Raw genomic sequence first — 18,696 nt, forward strand, 5'->3', positions numbered from 1 at the left:
AATATACAAAGTAGAAGAATAACAGGGGTTATTTTCAGTCTTCTTGCGATCCCAGATTTGATAAACAAGGATAAGGGGGAAAAAAAAACACAAAAAACCTTGTTGTATGTGGAACTGAGTGACGTATTTGTGTAATAGTTATTTTTAGCACTCTGGCGGGAGATTCCGGGAATCACACTTCCGCTTTGGTGCTTGGTTCGCATATGTTCACGTTAAATTAAGTTATCTTTCTTTCAAACGCGGGGATGGCATTAGATCTGAGTGCTTTCTGCAGATTCCGAGAAGCGGGAAGTCTTTATTCCCTCGGGAGCGGATGGATCATAAAGTCAAAAGCACTTTCACAGAAATTTGGTAACAGTACCGTGTTTTATCTAGTGACCACAAGCGATGTTTTAACACCGCGTCTAGTCCTTAACGCTCTAAAGAAAACCTCAGAAACCTCCGTTTATACCATATTGGTTGATATTGGCTCAACCGAGGCTAAACATGGAGTCAAGACCACCAAGGACTTGCGTGAAATAATTGATTTTGTGCCATCAGTTGAAGCCGGCGAAAATTTGTTGCAGGACTATGTGCGAGAAATTTCAGGATTGTTGCTTATAAGTTTGGAAAAGTACCAGCGGCATGGTTACTTTAGCAAGTCATGCATACTGTGCGATAGGCCGGTGAATTTCTCGAGTGCTTTAGAGGTGAAGAATGATTTCAGCTCCGATGGCTCTTCGTTATGTTGTTATGTACTTCAAGAAGCGAAACCCGCCAAGACATCATCATCTTCAGACATCGATAAGGCGAGTGAAGACGAAGGCTACGTTCCTTTTGCAAACAAAAGGTAAAGTTTTTGACTTGGTCTCTAAGATTTTTTACGTCCTAGTAGGAATCGACCTGCAGTAAGTTACATGTGTTCTCACGTAAACTCTTCTTAATCTTTGATTTATTGGGGGATAAAAGAAGCCTGTTTTCTGAAGTGGTGGTGTGTTTGTGTTTTGGTGAGGGCGGGGCAGGGAAAGGGGGGGAGGGGTGGTTGTTTAAGGGATAAGTTCCTCTGAGTGTGGGGAAATAAGTACATGTTGGGTTTGGAGTACCATTCCCTTGCTCCATTTTTTATCAATGCATTTGGTGGCAGGGGAAGGGGGGGGGGGGGGTGGGCGGTTGTTTGAGGGATAAGTTTCTCTGAGTGTGGGGAAATAAGTACATGTTGGGTTTGGAGTACCATTCCCTTGCACCATTTTTTATCAATGCATTTATTTTGCATTTACACTTCCTAGTAAATGCTGTTGTACAAACAAGCAATACACACAGTACTATACACAAGCAATACTCCCCTTCTAATATTTTTCAGAAAAGTTGCACAAAAATAACCATCCATTCCTCACAAAAGCCTCCCATCCGTGTGTGAGCGACTCGTACTGCTCGTACCTGTCAACTCTTGCATTAGGCGGGAGTCTCAAGATTTTGGACCCATTCCCCCACTCTCCTGGGTTGAGCAGCAGATCTCTCACTTTTTTGCAATTTTTATCGCTTCCAAAAAATAATTCTATAGAGAATCATCATTTTGCCTATTTTCTATTAAAATAATTAAAATAATAATTCCCTTGCGTAGCGCAATTTATCTAACGCCCACTTAAGATCTATAAAATGGATTTCTGTTCTAGAGCTTTCTGTACGGCAAATGCATGCACCCCTTTACCCCCAAAAATGAATATACCCTACCCCTCTCCCCCAAAAAATGAATCCCCTCTCCCCAAAAAATGAATATACCCTACCTCTCTCCCCCAAAAATGAATATACCCTACCCCTTCCCCCAAAAAAACTCTGAAGCCTTAAAATTTTGTGGGGTTTAAGGTGTGGTGACTATATGCTTTGCAGTGGCGTAGCCAGGATTTTTGATAGGAGGGGAGCTAAAAGGCCCTTTCAAGGCATTTTCTCCTGAATTTTATATAATGTCTCATACATTTACTGTATTTTTGGACACTAGAAGGGGGCCAGGGCCCCTAGAGGCCAACCCCTGGCTTCACCCTGCTTTGGGTAAGTTTAGTCTCTGCTGATTAACACCCTGGTTAATATTGGTTGTGGGTGCAAATGCAAAAACTCCTTGCTAGGAACTAAAAGGTTGTTTTCTATGTTAGGCTATCACTTCTGCTAGAACAAAATAAAGAAAGTGCTGCCTTCCTGCCCTGTGTAGTTGTTGATGGTGATCAAACATACACTTCTGAAAAAGATGTACCTGTCAATATCAATCTGCTTGGTGCCATTGTAACTGACAAGAAAGGCAAACTGGTTGGATCTCTGCGTTGTCATCAAAAAGAGCTACAGTTTCAGCCATCTGGTAGAGTATTTATACTGTAATGCAAATTGTTTATCTGGATTTGAACATAGATATTTTTCTGGGTTAAGTGATGATACTCTTGTACTAATGGTGATGTATTGATAAAGCACAGGGTGGCATGGAACAAGACTACCTTGCATTGTGTTACTCAATTTTCTTTGTTTGGGTAGACCTTCCAGAAAAGTTTGAGGGCACCCTTCAGGGAAAAGGCACATTTGCCTTACTTATCCTATTTGATTTCTTTTTTCAAAGTCATCATAAAGAAAAAGTATTCCTCTGCCTCAATGGTGCAAGAAAATGGTACAGCAAGCTCAACATGTGGTGACCTATTGGTCAGTGGATACTCCACATCAGCTCAACAAGATGACATTCATAATGAATTTCCCCCAAATCCAGCAACTAATGATGAAGAAGGCATGCAACATAGAAATACAAAGCCAGCTCACAGCTCCAGAAAGCAAAATGAGCAACTGCAAATTGCAGGGCCACTTATGACCAAAAAAACAGGAAGTGAAGGTGGTGCAACAACAAGTGGTGGTGGTGTTACAGAAAGTAGAGGTGGTGCTAAAGAAAATGGAGATTGTGCTACAGGAAATGGAGATGGTGTTACAGGAAGTGGAGGTGGTGCTACAAGAAATGGGGATGGTGTTACAGGAAGTGGAGGTGGTGCTACAAGAAATGGGGATGGTTTTACAGGAAGTGGAGGTGGTGCAACTGCAATGCGAGGGGATGTAACAGGAAGTGAAAGAAATGTAAGGAAAATTGAAGGTGGTGGAACAGGAAGTGAGGATGTAACAGGAAGTGAGGAGGATATAGCAGAAAGTGGAGGTTCTGTAATAGGAAATAAACATGACATTACAGGTAGTGGAGATTTAGGAGGTGTAGGGGGTGCAACAGGAAGTATAGGGAATAAAGAAGGAATTGGAGATATTGCAACAGGAAATGGAGTTGGTGTTACAGGAAGTGGAGGTGTTGCAACAGAAAGTGGAGGTGGTGCTATAGGAAATGGAGATGGTGCAACAGGAAGTCGAGAGGATGTAACAAGAAGTGAGAGGGATGTAACAAAAATTGAAGGTGGTGGAACAGGAACTGAGGATGTAACAGGAAGTAAAAGGGATGTTATAGGAAGTGAGGGGGATATTGCAGGTAGTGAAGATGGTGCAACAGGAAATGAGGAATGTAGTACAGGAAGTGAGTCTGAGACAACAGAAAGTGGAGATGATACCAGGGGTGTCCCAAGAAGTGGAAGTGAAGCAATAACAAATAAACATGACTCTGGGTTTGGCAGCTCATTTGGAGCTAGGTCCCATCTTTTACCATCTGGTCTAAACAGCAATGACCCGGGAGCCAGGCCAAAATGGAAAGGAAATGAAATCAAAGGAAATGATGAGACAAAGAGTACATATTTATCCTTGCCAGACCTGGTAGATACAGCCCCTCATCAACCAGACCCACTCCTGTCTGAAATCTACCCACAACCAATCTTGCCCCTGGTCGAAACAGCTGGATCTTCAAGAAGAAAGATAAGAAGCGGTGAGGTATATCTAGTCTGATTCTAGAAAATATTCACACCCCTTCCCCCCATAGGATAAAAAACGTCCTTCCTCGATACACTTTGGGCTTCTTTTAAAGGGTAGAGATTCCTGTGGTGATTAGCGGTGATTTAGGATATAGAATTAATATGGTTTGGTGTGTAATGGTATATTCATGTTTTGCTTTGCTGAACAAAAAACAAACTAAAAATGTTATTTTAGCCTTTAGGAACACAAACTGTTTAAAGTTTCTTTTTGCGGAGAATGCCCACTTGCCAAAATCGATTTTAACCCTTAAGGAGGGCACTTTGGGCGTGGTCAACAAAAATTCTTACCTCTAAGATGACAAATTGAGTGTGGTCGAAGAAATTTTTAACCTTAAGAGATGGCAGAATCGGAAAAAATCCTAAAACGCCCCCTCGGGAATAGCAGTTGGCCGAATTTTATACCCTAAGAGATGGCAAAACCGGAAAAATCCTTCAACACGCCCTAAGGGATGGCAGTTGGTCGAAATTTTATACCCTAAAAGATGTAACGATCAACCTCGTCTACTTTTCTGGAGAGTCCCCCCCCCCTTCCCCGTGGTCACATAGCTCCATGGGTGCAGCCAACAGGATTATGTATAGACACGCCTAGGCGACGATTAGTTATATTAGTTATATTAGGTTGTATAGTAGAGTGGTTTTCAAAATCCCGTGCAACAAAATGTCAAGCCAGAGCAAAAGAGAAAAAAGACATTACAGTGCATTAGCACTAAATAAACTAAAAAGTATTTCACGGGTTTTTGAAAACCACTTTACTTTGACCTACATTTATAAAGTAGGTTGAAGTACAATGTACAATATCTGTATCACAAAGGATGAAGTATGCTGAAAACGAGAATTTGCTTTATTCAGGAGACGACATTCAAACCCTGTGGGCAGAATCACCATCACATACTTTTGACAAAGATCTGTCTCACTTGCTGGATACCGAATACCACTATGGTATTGAAAGTGGCCTTCAGCTAGCCAAACTCTTGGGAATAGACGGAGAGCAGCGTGAGACGTTCACACGAGCATCAATAAGCAGTCGCTCGGAGAAGCTATTTGAGATATTGGCCACAATCCAGCCAGATCTGAAGGTCAAAGATCTATCAAAAGCCCTCGAAGATATTAAAAACATTGCTGCATTTAATGTACTTGAACATGCAAAATCAGGTGAGGTGGGATACCTTATTCATATTTTATTTTATTTTTTATTTTATTAGTTTTACCTGTAATGTAGGGTTGCCACAATAGCGCTAAGCCAATTACAGTGGTCTGCTACAGTAGGTATGCTATTCAAAGCAGCCTGCTGATTGGTCCAATTGGTGCACTTTCATGGGTCGTGTGATGACGAGCATAGACATGCCCGAGATATTCGGTGTCGTGCTCCACAGATCTGCTCTCGAATTCTGCTAAACAGTTTCCAAGCACTTTGGAGGCAAACAAAGAAGATTTATTTCTTAAATAGAATAACTACGATTTAAAGCCGCATTGTCACCAGTTTACTCCCGGTCGATTACGTAACAATCTCCTTTTTAACGGAAAACGCGAAAAATATTTCAAAATATTGAAAGCAGTGTGTCTTTTGGAAGTTTCTTTGAGGTTGTGATTGATAATTTAGAGCGAATGGCCTGTTAAATATCTTGGTCTAATAGATTCTTTTGTCTTTTAACGGTTGAGGTTTCCGTCGCACCTCCGGAAGTAAACAGGTGACAATGCGGCTTTAACTATTAACCCATTGACTCCTGACTATTTTTTAGTTGAATTTGCAAAAAACAGACTGAAAACAGATACCTCCCCCTATTTTGAGTTTTATACAGCCCGTCAAAGTCAAACACCGCTGCACCTAGTCAGCGGTATCTTAGACTTCATCCCCTCTTCTTATAAAAGTGGGAACGCTGAGTGGCCGACAGTAAAAAAGACTTTGAAAGCAGCTATCATCCTAAGAGTTATGTCTTTTTTTAGGCCAAGCATCCACCCCCTTCCCCCCAAACACTTTTAAGCCAACTCTATCGCAAATTTATAAGCAAGACACCTTAAATTCTGAAGAGAATAATAATAAAAAATGCCGTATTTGCTTCAAACATCCTCACTTAACACCCAATGGAAGCCTTTTCTAATAAACAACAACAAAAATGTATATACAAGCTATTTAAAAATATGTTCTGCTATCAAAATATACCATAGGAATCGTCAAATTTCGAATGAATATTGGAAAATGTGAATAACTTTATGAGATCAGATTGCTTGTTATCCTGATTCCTGCAAATAATTATACCTATAAGCAGTGATTGCCATTCGCTATTTGCACAGGCTCAAATTGAATGCATGCTGGCTCCGGAGCCTAAATCTAGATATTATTTGAATGTTTTATTACAGCTAAGCCTAAAGATGGTGGAAGCCAAATTACAGACGAGACAGAGATGGCGGATCTACTAGACTCTCATGGCAAAGTGATCGGTCAGTTGAGTCTGGAACTTGACAAAGGTCCCCAAAACTGGAAGAATCTCTCTTCTCAGCTTGGAGTTCCTAGATCCTACACAAAGCAACTATCTCGCCCAGATAGTTATAAAAGTCCAACCAGAGAAATGATAGAACATTTCATTCCAGTGCGTAAGCCTTCACTGACTGTTGAATCGCTTGTTAAACTTTTTAACGAAAAGAATGCACCGACAGCCCTCGTAGACAAGCTGAAAAATCTAAAGCGTAAGTTGAGTTGTTCTGACTGCTGACCACCCTACCCCTTACTCACGTTGACCGCGGTACCCTGGGTCCCAAAGATGCCTTTGCATCCTCCGCATTTCTAGCCTAGTCCCCAGGTTACTCTCGGTCAGCTCAACTAATTCGGATTGGAATAGCAGATGTTCTTGAAACTGGCGCTCGAAAGGGAGAAGCGGGAAATCAAAAGATGAAGTAAAACAATTTTGCCGCGCAGCCGAGGGACACCTAGGGACAAGAGCTTTAGAGTTTAGAAGTTGCAACAACAACAAAAAAACACAAAACTGCCCTTATGCCAAGGAACTCCTTGAAAACAATGATCTCCCTTTGTTTTACTGTTTTCAACGTTGATATTTTCAATTGGTGGATTTCAGGAAATACAAACCCCATTTTCAGGGGGTTAAAATTCTTAGAGGTGGGAATGGAGAAATTCGGAATTCCGGAAGAAGAAATAACGTTCTTTTCTGGAATCACACATTTAGATTAAAAGTTAAAAATTACTTTTATCTATTTTCGGGCGCTCTGTTTGGTCAAGGGTCCATGTCAACATGCGCGCGCTCTCCCCCAAAACTAGATTGTAACGTGAGAAGACATTTTTATTGTTGTATAAAACAAATATATCTCATTTTTATGGTTGAGGGTTTAAAAGTTGCACCAAAAAAATACACAAAACTGCCCTTGCCAAGGAACTCCTTGAAAACAATGATTTCCCTTTGTTTTACTGTTTTCACCGTTAAGATATTTTCATTTGTGGATTTCAGAAAATACAAACCCCCCATTTTCAGGTGGTGGAAACACTTAGAGGTGGGGATGGTGAAATTCGGAATTCCTGGAGAAGAAATACACATTTAAATTAAAAGTTATAACTTACTTTTATCTATTTTCGGGCATGCGCGCGCGCTCCCCCAAAACTAGATTGTAACGTAAGAAGACATTTTTATTGTTGTATAAAACAAATATATCATTTTTTGTGCGTCTGTCCTCTAATAGAAGCACAGATGCACAGACTCGACTGCGTCTCGTTGCGTACTTTTTTGTTCATGACACGCTGTGACGTCATCTTTTCATCTATTAGAGGACAGACGCACAGATCTATTTGTTAATTATCCTATTTTCTATATTTAGAAGATCTACCGATAAAGCACCTGCCAAATAAGGAAGTGATGGATGATCTGGAGGATTATCTGGACGCAGGAGAATGGAGAACAGTTGCCGAAAATCTTGGACTGTGCGACGATGACATCTCTTGCATCAAGCCAATCCCATCCCGTGAGATAGGAGTGACGGAGGCAATGTTTGTTTGGCTGAGATCAGCCAAGCCAAAAACCTTCACGGTGGCCCAGTTAGTTATTCAGCTGGCGAAAATGAAGCGAAGAGATTGTCTTGATCTCATTGCCTCTCAGATGGAAGGTAAAGTATGTTGATAACAATTTTGATACTATTATCACTATCATCATTATCATTTTTATGTAACATTTTTATTCCACATTTCCAAATGACTCATTATTGTTGTTATCAGATATTATCAGGCCCTGATATTATCAAATCATCATCATCATCATCATCATTACCGTTTTATTGTTATTCAACATTGTTATTCTATAAATTTTAGACCACTTCGAATGATAACATATAATGAATTACTATTATAAAATAACACAAGTGTATCTCGCGCGCTGATTGGTCGAGAGCTTCAAATGACCGTGTCTGTAAAAAACAGTACCAACACGCTTTTGACAGCAAGTAACACAACGCAACACTCACTCGACCGACTTTTATCTGTTATATACTTTTATTATGCTTTTATTCTCCCACCTCCCCTGCGTGTTTGTAAAAACCTAGACAGACAAAGGGCCCCCGATGGTCTTTTGCGAGCACTTGCGAGCACCCCGTTTTTTATGCGAGACCGAGCATTTTTAGGCGAAAAAAATTGCGCGAGCATCCGAGCACGGCGGAAAATAATTCGGGGGATCATTCGGGGGCCAAAGACAAGGGATATGCCTTTTTTTGCTTAATTGTTGTTAAAGTATTATCACTATGATGGTTATTATTATATCATACGGTTATTAGGGTTCAGACTCGATCCAATTCAACTTTATTACCCCCAACTGTGAGTTTCCATTGTCAGGGGGGTATCTAGGGACAATTTTATTAAATCAGGAAGAATTTTTTAAATCCCGCAACAAGAAAAAAAAAATTAAATCCTTTCGTTTTCAAGATTATATGCCGATTCAGTGTATCGCGAAGCCGCGTTATGAAAACACAATTTGTTCTGGGCTTTTCTGTTTCATCTAGTAAATAAAACCATGCTGAGCCTTGTGCACTTGCCTGGCTTCCCTCCAGACAAAACCCGACAGTGTCGCGACAGAAAGCCAGGCAACTGCACAAGGCGAAACAGGGCAATTATCTGATTCGCTCAGAATAATGTAACTAATCGTTGTTTTGAAAATTCGGCTTCGCGATCGCGATACATCAGTATGTCAGTAGTTTTCTTCCCGGTTTGCAGGCGGCACGTTTGTCTCGTAAAATAGATCATTTCTTTTCGAGAAAGAATGGGGGCGTTTCGTCGCCGACGGAGCTTTTGCCTGAACAATCTTATAATGTAGAGAAATATTCTAGTACCGATAACAAGTATCTGCCTTCGTATATACAAAGCCTAAATTAAATATGATTTTTACGAAGAGATGACGTTCGGCAGAACTATTTACAGAAGGAATGGCAATATAGCCATAATTTCAAGTTCCTAGCAACATCTAGAAGATGAAAGAAAATTCAACCCATCCTGGATTTCCTCTTATAAATGGCTGGGGTATTCTGTTAGCAAAGATTCAGTTTCCTGTGCCTTCTGCGTGCTGTTTTGTGTGGAAGTGAGCAATCAAGTTGGAACTTTGGCCTAAAACTCTAGGGTCTATCGGACTGAGGAAATATCGGAAGAATTCTCAAGATTCATAATCAACCTCGGTCTCAAAACTTAGTAGTTTAAAAGATATCTACAGCCGGTTGTCGACTCAAGTAGAAGAGACCATCGAAAGGAATAGTCATATTCTAAAGAAAATCATCGAAACCATTTTGTTGTTAGGGCAACAAAACCTCCCACTTAAAGGGCGCACTGAAGAAAGGAGCAATTTCATGGCCTTGCTACACTTTCGCGCCAAGACTGAACTATTCTTGAGAGTCACTTGAAAGGCCCAAATAACAGCTTGTTAAAGTATACTTCGCCAGGGATACTAGTAGATATTTGCAACAACGCCCCCTTTTTTGCATTTCTCGCTGATGAGGCCACCAACAGCTCTACAATACAATAGAGGAGATCCTTATTTGTGTTCGCTTTTTGCAGCGAAATGGAGACAATTCAGTAAAGGTACGTGAAGAGTTTCTCGGTTTTGTTCCTGCAGAACTTACAACCGGACAGGCCGTAGCTGATAAATTCTTGGCCACTCTTGAAATAGGAATCAAAACCTCCATGTGCGTGCTAGGCTGACGGAGCCGCCAACATGCCGAGAGCAGGATGCAGGCAACGTCTGCCACAGGCAGAGTAGGTTCATTGTAAAGCACACTCTGAGCTTGGCCATGCTTGTAGGAGTCCCTTGTCCGAAATATGCTGAACACAGTGCAGCAGATTGCATATGCTTTTGATTTTTCGCGCTTGTTGGCGTTCGAAGAATGCCTAGGTGATAACGAGGCGGTCAGAGAAGAAATGAAGAGAAAAACGAAGCTGCGCACTTTCGGGTCTTGCTCTGCTCCACTGTTACAGGGACAGGGAAATAAACACTGACTGTCAAGGAGTTCCCTCAAGAAACCCCGCCGATTGGCATTTGAATAAGTTGACACATAACTAGAAGCGTTATATATCATAAGATTGTGTATGAAAAAGCAGTGTTATATCGATAAATCACGACCTACTTGTAATGTACTAAATTCGATTTTATCAGTAAAGTTTTTGAAACTTCAATAGTCACTCACGGAAAACAACACTTATTCGTTTTTGTGATGTTTTTTCAAGGTAAAATGAGGTAGTGATGATCACTTTATATCTAGGGTATATCGTGACAAAAGTTTAATAAACCGACAATTGTTCCGTATTTTCGTTTAATGTAGAGTATAGTCTCTTCCCTACGAACCCCCCCCCCTCCCCCTATATTTTAAGTAGCCGGCTTAACTAAGAAAATCTGTCTATATACGCCCCTGATTGTTATTTTAGTAAAGAGGCCCTAATAATTATCTTAGACAAAGGGTTGTCACTAAATCTTCAAACATTGTTTTATTCCGTTTTATTCCAGATGGTGAGGTGAAAAATATTCTAAAAAAAGCTGGGCTAGAAGTTGAGGGCCTGGAATGAAAAATGAACCAGATTATCATACAACTCATTCGTCCATACAGTCTCTAGCTCCCACAGTAAGCCTGGGCTACCTCTGTTAAGATCCAGAAAAAGTCAGACCCTGGAAAGGCACTCAAGACAATGGTACAGTTGTACGCTTCTAGTGATTGGATCACGCAAGACAATGGTACAGTTGTACGCTCCTAGTGATTGGATCACTCAAGACAATGATATAGTTGTACGCTCCTAGTGATGGGCTCACGCAAGACAATGATACAGTTGTACGCTCCTAGTGATTGGATCACTCCAGACCATGATACAGTTGTACGCCCCTAGTGATGGGCTCACTCAACATAATGATACGTTGTACGCTCCTTGTGATGGGATCACTCAAGACAATGATACAGCTGTACGCTCCTAGTGATCGGATCACTCAAGGTAATGGTATTGTTGTACGCTCCTAGTGATCGGATCACTCAAGACAATGGTATTGTTGTACGCTCCTAGTGATGGGCTCACTCAAGATAATGGTATTGTTGTACGCTCCTAGTGATCGAATCACTCAAGACAAAGGTATTGTTATGATGTCTATTTGGTTTCATTCATTTTGTGGTTGTGTTGAATAAGAGCTTTTATAATCGTTAGGAAAATCTCATTCTTAGATAATAATAATACATATAGCATTTTGCGTCCCACTGGATGATACAATGCCAATATTGGTACACCAGTAGACTAGTGGGACCGTGTTTAGATGTTATCATTACATAGTACGATAAGGTTGCGCATTGCGAATCCGGAATTTTTTTCCCGCAAATATTTTTTTGCCGATGCGAAAGTTTCCGCGTCCACACGCAGCGTATTCGAATCGTTTTTAGCCGTACACACGTATCCGGAAATTTGTGAAAACGCAAATTTCTTTTTTATGAATCTGGCTCTTATTTTTCCGGATACGACCGTCCACATGTATACGTGTTCGTATCGGATAAAAAAAATTCCACTCTGGAGAGCGTTTTCAAAAATTTCCGGATACGGACGGAAATTATGCTGGATACGTGTGGACGAGAGCCCGATTCGTAAAAAAGATTTCGTGTTTTCACAAATTTCTGGATACGTGTGGACGGGGCCTAGACAATCAGAAGTGTACGATTTAATCATATTCTCTTGAGAAAATATTTCGTTTTTAGTGATCTTTAGTGATTGAATGATTCGATATTTTTTTTTACTTTATTTTACTAAACGTTTTTATATAAAAGTATTTGAAAACAATGAATTAATATGCGTTGGAAACGCATATTAGTTACCAGGTAATTCTTTCACGAGATTTTACCCACTTCGGGTGTTGAGTGCTACTGTGATAAAAATGTGGATTTTTATAATCATGATATACATAATGTAAGTAGAATAGGTATGAAATACAGTATCACAGTATAATTTGTTAGTTCATGCAATGGTCGTTAAAAGTTCAACTTTGTAGCTCGATCAATTGCATTCATTTATAAGGCAATAAAATTAGATTCGTATTGACTCGTTTCCATCTTTGTAGGTTACTCCATTTGACTAAATTAAAGGTTCTAAATCCTGAAATCTGTTTTGTTTTTCATTAAGTTAAAAACTTTTTGGAACAAGAACGAAATAACTATATTTAACTTTGTGTTGTTCTTTGCAAGAACTGCATACACTGTAATCTGACTTTTAACGCGAATTCTGATTAACCAAAACATAGTGAGGTGATCATGACGGGGTTCTTCAGTGCAGACATTCCCAAGTAAATACACCACACTAGTCCGCAACAGATCTATTGCTTCTGTCGAGTATTATAACGAAGAGCTTCTCTCTTAGACTTCTGTTTGTTGCGTCGGGCGGGAAATCGATTTTTCTGATGATTTTTCTCTCCCGAATTTTCCTCTGAATAAACTTACTGTTCTCTTGTTCGTAGAGAAGGCAAGAAAAATAAAGAATCCTGAAAATAAAGCGAAATAAAACATGAGACACGCATCAAAAGTTAAACCTCGTAACAGGCAGGTGGATTTGAACTTTCTGGGGGGCTAAGGCTCTGACAATACGCTAACAACTAATTTTAACTGATTTTAATTAGTTCCAAGTGTAACCCTCTTTCAGACAATATGTAATGTGTCAGCGGCTTACTAAAAAGCCCCTGATGGGCCGTTTTTTTGATGGTGCATTTTGAGCGCGAAAGCGAGGCTTTGAATTGGAGTTTCTTACAGTCTAATTGTACAAATATTCCAACCTACCAGAGCCTCGCTTTCGCGCTAAAATTGCATCATTTGGAAACAGATGCATAACATATAGCCACAGATGACCCTTAGCCAGCCATTTATTTATTAACTTTTCCGCGACAAATATAAATAATATCACAGCTAACCTACCTTGTAAACTGTTGAGTATGACGTAGGGGTACTGCAGATATGGCGAGGTCACAAAGGTAGAGATGAGGCCCAGTAACCATGGAAACCCCATGACAGTCGATAGCTTAAGGCACAGGAAGGCGTGGCGGCTTGTTGTCGAGGCTTGGCTGTTTGGCCGCGCCATATTAGAAGACTGAGGGCGAGTAAAACAGCAAATTCAACTCCACAAAATATTCAGCTGTCTAAGGAAATAAGATATTATTTCCAATGTTCAAAATACTCCAGAGAAAAAAATGTGAGTGCAAAAATCGATGAAAATAAACGACTTCTGTAAACACAATGACGTAGTTACCTTCTCCGTGCGCCGTATGCCCACCATGGTACTGACAAGTGCGCATGCGTTGAAGACTATCACCATGGCAATAGGCACGTGGAATGTGACGATGAGAGGAACAAGCTCCGTGATCCAGCAGTACACCCCTGTGCCTGTTGGAGTTATAAAGTGATTATTCTAATCGGCGTTGCTCAGGCATTGTGCCGAAGCCTTCATTAAAACCTTGATGTAACGGATCTCGATTATGCTAATACCCTCCATGTAACGAACATTTTCTAAAATCCCCATATTACTTCGCCCCCTCCTTCTCTTCCCTTTCCCCGCCTTTGTCAAAGTTGATTGACAGGAAGACAATGATTCCCAATTTTTCCTCTGCCTTGATAATTTCCCTTCCCTCTTCCCACTTCTCACCATATCCAAAGTGCACGGCGTCTGTCTTGTCCAAGACGATTGACAGGAAGACGACGATGGCGGGGAAAGTGAACGCTGCGCAGCAATACTTGATGAATGTCTTGCGAGAGTTGCTTGCTTGTAAAACCGCTAAAAATAAGATCGAATAAAGACATAACTAATACATGGCCATGGTCATAAGATAGAAAATGTTCAACAATAAAGGCCGTCAGTGGGTCAGTGAATGATATAGTATAACATTTGGATTACTATATTTGATCATGTTCTCCTGTATGTAGCTTGTCTCGAAGGCTACATACCTTTAGAAGCAAACGTCTTCATGACATCATAAGCCATGACACTCATCCACGCGAAGGCAGCCAATAGAAAGTAATGTACGATGACAGCTACGGCCACACAGAAACCGCTGATTTGGTTGAGACCAAGCATGAGGAAAAAGACTTGATTGACGAGGAGGCAGAAGACAAGACTCATCAGAATCTTGCCTGGGACGTTTCTCAGCTCTTTCAGCCAGAGGTACAACAAAAGAAGAGCGACTTCTGCCAGAAGAGACAGCCCTGTGAATACGTAAGTAAGGATCTGAAGGGTGGAGAGGGACTTCTCTCCAGTCTGCGACTGTTGTGTGACTGATGTGTCACGCCAGCACAGGTAGACCGTGTCATTGATCACGATGTAGCTTCCATTTTCATAAGTACGCTCCAAGTCTTTGTAGGTAACGACTATACTTCCATTAGAGTTGAATGTTACATAGGAGGTGTTCAACATAGCGACAGTGCAGTTCTCACCCAGCAAAGATAGCAGGGTTTGGTTGTGTTTGTCTTGGTGTTGTTTTATCGGTTGAGGCAGGTTGACGCATTGCAGTGTGAACGGGTCAAACACTTGTGAGCTGTTACAGCTGTAGCTACCCGTCGTTTCCTTCTGCACGTCCCCGGAGATGGATATCTTGTAGCTGTCTCCCGTGTTCACGTCGAACAGGATCGTCAGGGCGGGGGGATGCGGCGGAGGAATAGGGGGAGGAGGACGGGCTGGTACTAGGAGAAATGAGATTCGCATTTGGGATATCACGGTCCTGATATAAGATTCACATAGGTCTATTGGGCAAATTTCTGATATAACATTCACATAAGTCTATTGGGCACGGTCCTGATAAAAGATTCAAATAGGTCTATTGAGCAAATTCCTGATATTAGATTCACATAAGTCTATTGGGCACGGTCCTGATATAAGATTCAAATAGGTCTATTGAGCAAATTCCTGATATAAGATTCACATAAGTCTATTGGGCACGGTCCTGATATAAGATTCAAATAGGTCTATTGAGCAAATTCCTGATATAAGATTCACATAAGTCTATTGGGCACAGTCCTGATATAAGATTCACATAGGTCTATTGGGCACGCTCCTGATATAAGATTCACATAGGTCTATTGGGCACTGTCCTGATATAAGATTCACATAGGTCTGTTGGGCAGGCTCCTGATATAAGATTCACATAGGTCTATTGGGCACTGTCCTGATATAAGATTCACATAGGTCTATTGGGCACAGTCCTGATATAAGATTCACATAGGTCTATTGGGCACTGTCCTGATATAAGATTCACATAGGTCTGTTGGGCACAGTCCTGATATAAGATTCAAATAGGTCTATTGGGCACTGTCCTGATATAAGATTCACATAGGTCTGTTGGGCACAGTCCTGATATAAGATTCAAATAGGTCTATTGGGCACTGTCCTGATATAAGATTCACATAGGTCTATTGGGCACAGTCCTGATATAAGATTCAAATAGGTCTATTGGGCACTGTCCTGATATAAGATTCACATAGGTCTGTTGGGCACAGTCCTGATACAAGATTCACATAGGTCTATTGGGCACAGTCCTGATATAAGATTCACATAGGTCTATTGGGCACTGTCCTGATATAAGATTCACATAGGTCTGTTGGGCACGCTCCTGATATAAGATTCACATAGGTCTGTTGGGCACGCTCCTGATATAAGATTCACATAGGTCTATTGGGCACAGTCCTGATATAAGATTCAAATAGGTCTATTGGGCACTGTCCTGATATAAGATTCACATAGGTCTGTTGGGCACAGTCCTGATATAAGATTCAAATAGGTCTATTGGGCACTGTCCTGATATAAGATTCACATAGGTCTATTGGGCACAGTCCTGATATAAGATTCAAATAGGTCTATTGGGCACTGTCCTGATATAAGATTCACATAGGTCTGTTGGGCACAGTCCTGATATAAGATTCACATAGGTCTATTGGGCACGGTCCTGATATAAGATTCACATAGGTCTATTGGGCACAGTCCTGATATAAGATTCACATAAGTCTGTTGGGCACATGATATAAGATTCAAATAGGGCTATTGGGCACGGTCCTGATACAAGATTCACAAAGGGCTATTGGGCACAGTCCTGATATCGGCTCTGGTTACAAGATTATCACTGGAGTGAGTCACGTAAACCTCAGGCAATTTTATTCTTATAGCCCGAGGTCATGTACACATCAAATAGCTTTCAGCGCACCAAAATATTGGGGTTAATTGAGTAGCCTTCTCCCCTTTTAAGATATATTTTGTACCTTAATGAATTATATGAACGTCAAATTGATGTTATTGTTCTTTATAATTCTATGGTCCATACCTGGGCATGATAAAGTCTCTTCTTTCCTACACAAAGCGCAATGCGGGTTCCTTCGATCGTCGGGTCCATACGGAAGAGAGTACAGTTCACAGATAGCACGTGTTATTTCAAAGGGAGTCGTGAGGCTTTGTCCATTCACTGGTGGGCAACCCGAGTCCTTTATCTTACATGACAACAGCCGATCCCAGAATTCCGTGCGCGGCTTGTACGCCAATGCGCATGAGCGACGTGCGTATTCCATCAATTCAGCTGTGGTAGTATTGGCAGATATGCCAGAGGAGTCATCACATCTGATTGATAGTTGCCAATAACTTAAATTCGTAGCAGCATTACACGATGCGCAGTACACGTTCCTATATGAGACATTAGATCGCATATCGAATACAGGTATTCCGCTGACCAGGTCTGAATTGCTCGCCGTCTCGTTACATTTGGCGACCATACCAGTGTTGACGTAATTGTTAGGGCAACCACTAACGAAGATGTATGGTTCTTTATTCAAGTCGTCATTGATGTCGACGCAGGATTGCTTGGGATCGTTGATAACGAAGTCCCATTGGTAATTATCCGTGCATCTAGAAATAGAGCAAAAGCGCTCAAATGGAACTCATAACACAGGGGCTCATAAGTAGGGGCAATCAACTTCCCCAAATTCTAGTATTACATAGGTGTCACGGCGTTTACTAGGATCAGGCTATTTTTAGACGCGAGGATTAGCCAATCAGATTCGACCTTTGTGTTGACGTTTTGGCTGAGTTCAACTGCACGCGCAGTCTCAGACAAAAAGCTATGTTTTTTTCTTCGGTACTTCTTTGACTTTGACTTTGGCGCGCAACCAACGTCAACGTAGCTGATTGGCCCGTTCGTGCGCGCGCGTCTAAAAACAGCCTGATCCTAGGAAACGCCGTGACACTTATATAATACAGATGATTGCCCCTTTATTAGCCCCTGTAACACACAAATACGGTCAAACCTCTATAGAACGGACATCCTCGGCCCGAAACATGTATTCCTTATACAGTGGAACCTCTATATAACGAGAACTCTCAGAACCGGAAAAAATATAGCCACTTTATTATGAAGGTGTCCAATCAGAAAGTGTCCGAAGTTGATGGTTAAAGAGGGAGTTAAAAATTTATACATCCACCAAGGAGATAATTATAATTTTGTGACTAAAAAGCTAGTGTTAGCGGGTTTCAAATGTTATTTCAAAATAAGCTGGAATTTACCAAACTGACCTATCACGGTAGTCAAGGCAACAGTCACCGAGCTCCAAGCACTTCTCATCGCAGTAGCAATGCCCTTTAATGTTTGTCCTCAAACCACCGCATTTCCCATTACACAGGTATTCCGATGCCAAAAGTTCAGCTGAACATTCCTCGTTGGATGGTTTCCAGTATACGCTAGTGTTCAGGGCATTTTGAAGGTAGACGAAACTCACGCTTTGGCCGCGAAACGGGATGTCCAGATCATCTGATAAAAAAAGTCAAGTGACCCGCCTTAGTATAACGGCCCAATCTTTATTTATTTTTTTTTTGTTGTTGTTGTTTTTATTTTGCTGCAAAAAATCTGGCGCGCGAAAAAGTTTGGCATCCAAAAAGACACGTGATTTCTTACTGCAAGTCGCCTTATCGCGTGTTTTTTTTTATTGAACGCTTTCGCCTACTGCGCTTTTGTTTATGATACTCCCAAAGGAAGTAGAATTAATACAAAAATTATATTCTGACGTTTGTGTATGATAACAAATCATGCGCAGCAATTTGCAGTTAAGTTTGCATAAAAATGAGCTTATTTAAGAAAAAAAAAATGGAAATGAGTAACTTAAAAGTGTATAAAGGGCTGAGTGATTAGTGTTTATGACCTCGTAACTTCCGAGTGTGGTAGTATTACCAATTTTGCAAATTATTGAGACATTTTCGGTGAGCTTCATTCTTTTTAGTCAGGTGGCCGTAATCAATATCAATAAACATGTCAAAATTGTGATTATAATGATGAATTTCATA

At 40.9% G+C, this 18,696-nt stretch overlaps 2 protein-coding genes across 8 annotated transcripts in view; one reads left to right on the plus strand and one right to left on the minus strand.

The window, feature by feature from the left end:
• Positions 1-18,696, minus strand: part of LOC5503909 — a 31,466-nt gene that overhangs the window by 11,908 nt on the left and 862 nt on the right. Inside the window, exons 2-9 of one of the 5 annotated variants that reach the window (XM_048731166.1) lie at positions 17,932-18,166; positions 16,694-17,268; positions 14,331-15,062; positions 14,032-14,160; positions 13,639-13,772; positions 13,308-13,479; positions 12,840-12,880; positions 5,099-5,314 (exon numbers count right to left, since the gene is read on the minus strand). In XM_048731166.1, the coding sequence (XP_048587123.1) occupies positions 5,297-5,314; positions 12,840-12,880; positions 13,308-13,479; positions 13,639-13,772; positions 14,032-14,160; positions 14,331-15,062; positions 16,694-17,268; positions 17,932-18,166 (2,036 nt within the window). In that variant the 3' untranslated portion in view covers positions 5,099-5,296. Of the gene's footprint in view, positions 1-5,098; positions 5,315-11,533; positions 12,881-13,307; positions 13,529-13,638; positions 13,773-14,031; positions 14,161-14,330; positions 15,063-16,693; positions 17,269-17,931; positions 18,167-18,696 lie in introns of those variants that run through there. The other 4 variants (XM_048731168.1, XM_048731164.1, XM_048731165.1 and 1 more) reach the window with 4 other exon arrangements.
• On the plus strand, positions 168-11,934 carry LOC125570125. Of its 3 annotated transcripts, XM_048731156.1 has the most exons (8): positions 701-829; positions 1,976-2,025; positions 2,127-2,326; positions 2,579-3,859; positions 4,755-5,057; positions 6,264-6,590; positions 7,728-8,012; positions 9,998-10,898. In XM_048731156.1, exons 4-8 carry the CDS (start codon positions 2,611-2,613, stop codon positions 10,081-10,083), a joined length of 2,250 nt encoding a protein of 749 aa, XP_048587113.1. In that variant the 5' UTR covers positions 701-829; positions 1,976-2,025; positions 2,127-2,326; positions 2,579-2,610; the 3' UTR covers positions 10,084-10,898. The 3 variants fall into 3 exon arrangements, with proteins under 3 accessions (XP_048587111.1, XP_048587112.1, XP_048587113.1); XM_048731154.1 differs by lacking the exon at positions 1,976-2,025 and having other exon boundaries at positions 168-829; XM_048731155.1 differs by lacking the exon at positions 1,976-2,025 and having other exon boundaries at positions 169-829; positions 10,883-11,934.

Source organism: Nematostella vectensis, chromosome 8 (genome assembly GCF_932526225.1).
Source record: "Nematostella vectensis chromosome 8, jaNemVect1.1, whole genome shotgun sequence".
NCBI lineage: Eukaryota > Metazoa > Cnidaria > Anthozoa > Actiniaria > Edwardsiidae > Nematostella > Nematostella vectensis.

What these genes read in the sequence shown, in the direction of transcription:
- LOC125570125 (XM_048731154.1), top strand. Translation starts at nt 246, where the DNA reads ATGGCATTAGATCTGAGTGCTTTCTGCAGATTCCGAGAAGCGGGAAGT. An exon ending in GCTACAGTTTCAGCCATCTG is followed by an intron (nt 2,327 to 2,578) that starts GTAGAGTATTTA and finishes CTTTTTTCAAAG; the next exon opens with TCATCATAAAGAAAAAGTAT. An exon ending in ACTTGAACATGCAAAATCAG is followed by an intron (nt 5,058 to 6,263) that starts GTGAGGTGGGAT and finishes GTTTTATTACAG; the next exon opens with CTAAGCCTAAAGATGGTGGA.